Below are 8248 nucleotides of genomic sequence, written 5' to 3' on the forward strand. Positions count from 1 at the left end.
TTTCTCCAGCCACTTCCAGCACTTCCTCATTACTCTTTCTGCCTGCCTCTAACACCTGAAATGTGTTACAGCCTCCTAGATATCCATCAGTAGTCCCTTTGTTTTTTCGTCCATGTATGTTAGGCACATAACAGATGTCAAGTTATAGCGCCTCAGCATTCCTTTCCATATATTCAGGTTCAGTTTCTTTCATATTAACACATCTTTCATTCTGACAAAGCTTGTCTTGGCTATCTCAATTCTCCTTCACATCTCATAACCACATCCCCATCATCTGTGATAATCTGCACAAGGTATGTGAACCTTTTCACTTGTCCCAGGACTTGTTCATTTACTTCAATTTTCACTTCCAGTTCAGGTCTCTGCTCATCACCATTGTCTTGGTGGTCTTCCCATTAGTTCTTAATCCGTGTTCCACTTTCCTAGCTTTCACTTTGTTTACAATGTCCTGTAATGTAGACGCTTGTCTTAACCAAAAATACTGTCTGTCCATCCTCTTTCAAAGTGAAGAGAGTGCAACCAACAAACTTAGGAAGACTTAGAGTTTGCTGAGTGGGGGTTCTGTGATGGGGGAGAAGAAGTTGTTTGTTTCCCCTTTCTACCTATCTCACCCCACAGAAATTGGCTCTTGCTCTGCTGCAGGAAAAGGAGCTAGCAGTTTGGTGAGCGGATAAGTTCTATTCTGGTAAAGTTAATAAAATATATAAGAAAGCAACATAAATAAGTGATTAATATAATAAGTAATTATTTAAAACACCTGCAGGACAGGTGATGTGTCAAGGTTGCAGCATGTGAATGCTCCTGGATAACATTGTGATCCAGGGCAAACACATCTGTAGTAAGTTTGCACAGCTTGAGGAACTTAGCCTCAGAGTCATTGAGCTGGAGGCTGAGTTGCAGACTCTGCAACACATCAGGGAGGGGGAAGTTACCTGGATGCTTTATACCAGGAGGCAGTCACACCACTTAGGATAGTGTCATCTGATCTGGTCAGTGGCCAGGGACAGGAGTATGTGACTGTGAGTGAGGCATGCAAGGGGACCCAGAGGGCAGGAGAGCAGGGGTGTGAGCCTCTGCAATTGTCCAACAGGTTTGAGGCTCTCTCAGCTTGTTTGGATGAGAGTGGAGGCTGCAGGGGGATGAGTAAACTGACCATGGCACAGGAAGCCATCCAAGTCGGGGAAGCAAAGAGAAATGTAGTGGTAGTAAGGTATAGTATAGTATGGGGGATTGACACTGTTCTCTGTAGCAAAGAGCAAGAGTCCAGACAGCTTTGTTGCCTGTCTGGTGCTAAGGTTTGGGACCTCTGCTTAGGGCTGGAGAGGAACTTACAGTGGGAGGGGAGAGGATGCAGTGGTCATGTTCCACATAGGTACCATCGACATAGACAGGATGAGGAAGGCGACTCTGCATAGTCATTATGATGAGCTAAGCACCAAATTAAGAAGCAGAACCTCAAAGGTAATAATTTCTGGATTATTACCTGAGCCACATGCAAATTGGCATAGGACAAATAAGATTAGAGAAGTGAATGCGTGGCTCAAAGACTGGTGTGGGAAAAGTGAGTTCCAGTTTGTGGGAAACTGGCACCAATATTGGGGAAAGTGAGATCTGTTCTGTCGGGATGGTCTACATCTGAACCGTGCTGGGGCTGGTGTTCTCACTAGCCAACTAACTAGGGAAATAGAGAGGGTTTTAAACTGAATAGTGGAGACAACGGATCAAATTTGGGAAGATGTGGTAAACCAAAGAGTAGAGACAAGGCAAGAGAGACAGGTATTAATATAGGAAATGATAAACAGACTGTGACAGGGAGGGGCAAAGAGTACAAATCTAAGTGTAAATCAGCAGGCAAGGCTAGATACTACAAAAATAATAAAAAGGACAAAACTAAAGGCTCCGTATCTAAATGCACATAGCATTCAAAACAAAATAGATGAACTGATAGAGCAAATAGCAATAAATATGCATGATCTGATAGCCATTACAGAGACATGGCTACAGGATGGCATAGGCTGGGACCTGAATATTGAAGGGTATATGACACTTAGGAAGGACAGAAAGTTAGGAAAAGGTAGAGGGATGGCACTTTTAATTAATGATGGTATTAGCACATTAGAAAGGGATGACCTAAGCTTAGGAAACCAGGAAGTAGAAGCGGTTTGGATTGAGATGAGGAATGATAAAGGCAAGAAGTCACTTGTGGGAGTGATGTACAGGCCCCCTAATTGTAACTACACAGTAGGACAGAGTATAAAAGAAGAGACAATGGAGGCTTGCCAGAAAGGGGCAGCAATAATCATGGGGGGTTTTAATCTATATACAGACTGGAAAAATCAGGTGGGGAAAGGTAACGTAGATGAGGGGTTCATACAATGTTTTCGGATAGTTTCTTAGAACAGCACATTCCGGAGCCAACCAGAGAGCAGGCTATACTAGACCTGGTATTGAGCAATGAGATAGGATTAATTGATGACGTCCTAGTCAAGGCACCCCTAGGTAGCAGTGATTATAATATGATTGAATTTTACATTCATTTTGAGGGCAAAACGGGTGCATCCAAAACTAGTATTTTAAACTTAAATAAGGGCAATTATGAGGGCATGAAAGCAGAGCTAGATAAGTGAACTGGCAAATGCGGTTAAGGGATATGACAAAAGAAGTTCAGCGGCAGACATTTAAAAGGATATTTCAGAATATGCAGAATATATACATTCCAATGAGAAAAAAAAATTCCAAGGGGACGGCCCACCGTTCATGGTTAACTAAAAAAGTTAAAGACAGTATCAAACTTAAAGAAAAAGCATATAATTATACAAAGATGGATGGCAGGTCAGAAGATTGGAAAGAATATAAGGAGCAGCAAGAATGACAAAGATTAATAAAGAGAAAAAAAATTAGTGTGTGAGAGAAAGCTAGCTTGTAATATAAAGACAGATAGTAAGAGCTTCAATAGATAATTAAATAACAGTTTAAAAAGTGGGTGATCATCCTACAGAAAGTGCATCTGGGGAATTGATAATGGAAAGTAGAGAGATGGCAGATGAATTAAACAGGTATTTTGCTTCAGTCTTCATTATAGAGGACACAAGTAACATCCGGGAAATAGCTGTAAATCAGGAAATGGAACGGAGGGAGGAACTGAGGAAAATTACAATCACCAAGTAAGTGGTACTGAGTAAATTGTTGGGGCTTGGGGCTGACAAATCTCCAGATCCAGATGGACTTCACCTTACAGTCTTGAAAGAAGTGGCTAGTGAGATAGCTGATGCACTGGTTTTAATTTTCCAAAATTCCCTAGATTCGGGGAAGGTTCCATTAGATTGGAAAATAGCAAATATAACTCCTATATTAAAAAAGGGAGACAGAAAGCAGGAAACTTTAGGCCAATTAGCCTAACATCTATCATAGGGAAAATGTTAGAAGCTATTATTAAAGATGTTATAGCAGGGCACTTAGAAAAATTCAGGGAAATCAGGCAGAGTCAACATGGTTTTGTAAAAGGGAAATCATGTTTAACCAATTTATTGGAGCTCTTTGAAGGAGTAACATGTGCTGTGGATAAAGGAGGTGGATGTACTGTACTTAGATTTCCAGAAGGCATTTGACAAAGTGCCACATCAAAGGTTACTGCAGAAAATAAAAGTTCATGGTGTAGGGGATAACACATTGGCATGAATAGATTGGCTAGCTAACAGGAAGCAGGGAGTTGGCATAAATGGGTCTTTTTCTGGTTGGCAGGATGTGATGAGTGGTGTGCCACAGGAATCAGTGCTGGGACGTCAACCTTATACAATTTATATAAATGACTTGGATGAAGGGACCGAAGGAATGGTTGCTAAATTTGCTGATGACACAGAGATAGGTAGGAAAGTAAATTGTGAAGAGGACATAAGGAGGCTACAAAGTGACACAGATAGGTTAAGTGAGTGGACAACGATCTGACAAACGGAGTATAGTGTGGGCAAATGTGAAATTGTTCATTTTGGCAGGAAGAATAAAAAAGCTTATTATCTAAATAGTGAGAGATTGCAGTGCTCTGAGATTCAGAGGGGTCTGGGTGTCCTAGTGCATGAATCACAAAAGATTAGTATGCAAGTACAGCAGGTAATAAGGAATAGAATGTTATCATTTATTGTGAGGGGAATTGATCACAAAATTAGGGAGGTTATGCTTCAGTTGTACAGGGCATTGGTGAGACCACATCTACAGCATTGTGTACAGCAATGTGCTCCTTGTTTAAAGAAAGGTGTAAATGCATTAGCAGTTCAGAGAAGGCTTACTAGACTAACATCAGGAATAGGCGGGTTGTCCTATGAAGAAAGGCTGGACAAGGTTAGGCTTGTATCCACTGGAATTTATAAGGGTAAGAGGCAACTTAGTTGAAACCTTTAAGATCCTGAGGGGTCTTGACAGGGTGGATGTGGAAAGGATGGTTCCTCTTGTGGGAGGATCTAGAACCAGGGGTCACTGTTTAAAAGTAAGGGGTTGCTCATTTAAGACAGAGATGAGGAGAAATTTGCCCTCTGAGGGTCGAGAGCTTTTGGAACTCTCTTCCTCAAAAGGCAGTGGAAACAGAGTCTTTGAATATTTTTAAGGCAGAGCTAGATAATTGATTAACAAGGGGGTGAAATGTCATCGGGGGGTGGGCAGGGATGTGGGCTTGAGGTTACATTCAGATCAGCCGTGATCTTATTGAATGGCAGAGCAGGCTCGAGGGTCCTACTCCTACTCCTAATTCGTATGTTCAAATGAACAAAGGTGTGCATACAATTGTACCTATTTTAATATATACATACTCACATTGACAATTTGCTTTATCCAAAAGAGGTGATTTGAGGACAAACTTTTGTCACACTTGGTCTGATAACATTCCTGTGAAGTGCCTTGAACATTTTTATGATGCCAAAGGTGCTACATAAATGCAAGTTGGCATTATGTTCACCCGCTGTAATTTGCAACAATTCAGAATAAGTCTGATAGGATATCTTTTTGCATGTAAAGCTACAATATGCCACAACTGCTTTTTTAAAATTCCAATTTACAGCAGAGTTTACTTGCAGCATCTTGTCCAATAATTCCAACTTCTGCAATAACACACCTGAAACTGATCACTAGTATAAAGGCAGGAATATTTTTATAAATTTTTAAAATTAATATTTTTATAATATTCTTTCAAAGCTAGCATTTTATACTCTATCCTTACATTGTAACTGGCACATTTTAGAACTCATTTCCCGTAACAGACATTGCTATGATCTTTGCATTAATTTCATGCCAATTATGAAGATTTTTTTGCTACAGATGTGAATCCATTAAGATCTGGGTGCAGACTGCTCCAAGTACATCATTTAGAAACTTATAGGTCTACAAAGATCTGGCTGGCTTTAAGTCTAAATGTCAGAGGTAATTTACTAACCCACTGCATCACCACTTCTTTTCTAATTAAAGTTAGATGAGATGACAAACATTGAGGACCTAAAAACAAGATAACACAGTTTACTAGTTTAATTCTTTGATGTACTCTGTACAGTATCATTAGTACACTACAGAATTTCCTTTACAAGAGCATATATCTAACCAAACCTTGTCTATTACTTGGTGTACACTGCAACATCAGAAAGGCTACTGCAACCCAGTTTAATTTTACATACAGAAAATATGAAACATTCCATGCAACTTTCAAGCAATTCATAATCATCATTTTCCAGTGTTTTTTAGTGATATTCCACAATCCAGCAAATGCTTTGTCTTGAAAAAAGTAGTAAAAAGGTTCAGCTAAACATCTCTGATTCCTTGAATGAAGCCTGCATGTTACCTGTAGATATACTAGGATGCCCAAAAAGCACAAACAGCCTCTGCATATGCTTCAGATTGCCTACAAAAGTCACGACATTTGAAAAAAAATCAAATGTTTCAATACGATAAATATAAATAAACATTAGATATCAGACCCTGAACTTTCTTAGCTGAGGAGCTAGAACTGGTCTCATTGCTACTTGGCTAGAGGGGGTTTAATGATTTCATCTCCAGATTACGATATACTCTGCTAAACATCCACACATGTGCATTGTAGCAAAGTTAATATTGGTCTTAGGTTCTCTGTGGTCCAACTCACTTGCCAATATTAACTGACTACTTAAAAAAAAACCCACGGTATATGGCCAGTTGGACAAGATTTTTAAATCCTTACAAGAATCAGCACTTTAGGCAAAAGAAAGAAGCAAATTGGAAGAAAAAAAAGTTTTGAGCAATGGGATGGCAAAGAAGGTTTAAAATCTAAAATGCACAAGTTCTTTTTTGCCTATAGTGCATTTGTCCCTCCAAAGTTTCATATGTCATAAATGATTTTCTGACAAAGGGCTCCATTGTACAGACAGGCTTAACCAAAGCAAAAGCTTTCCACCAACTGATCCTCATAGACCTCATCCACTATCTGCCATCAAGAACTGCAGTTCCACCGCATAGTCACTATTCAGGAGCTCTCATGTAATGGAGCCCTAACAAATTAGTACTAAAGTTTAGGTTCACACCCTCCATTTCAGCTGTTCTACTGCAGAGATGCGCTAAACGAAAATCGGACATCTCTTAGATGAAAAATATGCACACACACACACTGTTAATGTGCTTTTAACAATACAATATTAATGAGAAGGACTGTTCTCTTTTTATGAGCTGCACAGGCTGTAGAACTGAGCAGCTTCATGTAAAATCAGAGTTTCACAACTCAGTAACATCCATTTCCACTCCCAAGATACGCAAAACTTCATTCTTCCAAGGCCTATCTGAATATATATTCCTCGGGTTGGCGAAGCCAAGGTAGCAACACAAAGATCAGAAACAGCAGTGATACACAGTCCTGGGATTGATGACAAGCCTATTTTCTCTCTGGTTCCTTGCATTTAACCTTTTGGATTCACCATCAGCTGCTGTCTACTGTTGCTGTTTCTGCAATTCTTTACACATGATTCCAAATCAATGTCAAAGCAAGTGCCCCAAGAAGGTTGCTCTAGCTTTCAAAGCAGCAGGGAGCTTTACAATATCATGTGCTAATTTTGTAGATAACCAACATTTCAGCCATAGTCCTACAAACACTCAGGACTCTTGTTAATACTGCTTAATCCTGTGGTTTTAGTAATTGAGATGTGTCCTATGATAAAGTCCATTCTATGTCAAGTAAACAAAGCCTACTCTTGATATTTCCTCAGAAGGTTGGTTTGGGAGCTGTTTGTATTTTCAAATGTGAATCATTTGGCTTGACCATCATCCTATTTCAAAATATCTCAAAGCACTTGATGTAATTAGCTTTCAGTGGAGTTACTGTTATGTAGGTAAATACAGCAGCCACTTGCATTTGCCAGTCAGTAATATTGGCTAAGATATGGCAAGCGCACTGTTCTTCTTCCAATAATATCACAGAGCCCTTAAAATGAAACAGAGCCACCGGAAGCAGCAGGCAGGACTTCGGTTTAACACCTCATCCGATCATGGGAGGCTTACAATAAATGTATATACAAAGCATTCAATCTATTGGACTGAAAATACTGGGCAATGAGAAACTCGGCTCCAATACCTCAATGCAAAAACCGGCAAAAAAAAAATTCGCGTGTTTTTTTTTAAAAAACCGACTTTAGTCAATTAAGGTCATGCAATCAGCTTGAGAAAAAAATTGCAAAAAGTCAAGAAAAGTTTGCGCAACAGCCTTTTCGCAGGCTTTAGACAGGAAAGCGATCACTTTGGCCAATACTTTTTTTTTTGGTACGGAGTCATACAAGTGTCAGTTTCCCCAAAACACTGCCCCCGCCCCCAGCATATTAAACAAACACACACACAGCCTCCTCCCGTCTCTCTTTATATTAAAACAACCAAAGTGATGCTTGTTTGGTGATATTATTGGCGAAGGTGGCAGCGGTGTCCACAGTGCGCCAGCAGTTCCGACAGAGGCAGCGGCATCCCGCACATGCTGCTCAAACTCCTCTCAACTCCTCACCCCGGGCTTCCCCCACAATATTATCCACCACCCCCCCCCCCCCCCCAAAAAAAACAAAAACCCCCGCGGACACCACTCACCCCCAGATCACATAATTCGTCTTCACATTCTTCGGCCAAGAAAACTCCCCGAAAATGACCTCGTCCCCTTTCACCACAATCTCCTTCTTCTGGGTGTTGTATTGACGCAGTACGCTCAGCACGTCCGCCATCTTGCCTCGGCTCCTAACAACCGGGTCCTGAGAGCCGGGGCTGCCCC

General features: G+C 40.6%; 1 protein-coding gene across 1 annotated transcript in view; it reads right to left on the reverse strand.

The window, feature by feature from the left end:
- cdc73 (cell division cycle 73, Paf1/RNA polymerase II complex component, homolog (S. cerevisiae)) overlaps positions 1-8248 on the reverse strand; it is a 357191-nt gene extending 348943 nt beyond the window's left edge. The window contains exon 1 of the mRNA XM_078561735.1: positions 8071-8248. Coding sequence (XP_078417861.1) covers positions 8071-8201 — 131 coding nt within the window. The 5' untranslated portion in view covers positions 8202-8248. The remainder of the gene's footprint in view (positions 1-8070) is intronic.

The sequence above is a fragment of the Cetorhinus maximus genome, chromosome 17 (genome assembly GCF_964194155.1).
Source record: "Cetorhinus maximus chromosome 17, sCetMax3.hap1.1, whole genome shotgun sequence".
Classification (NCBI taxonomy): Eukaryota; Metazoa; Chordata; class Chondrichthyes; order Lamniformes; family Cetorhinidae; genus Cetorhinus; species Cetorhinus maximus.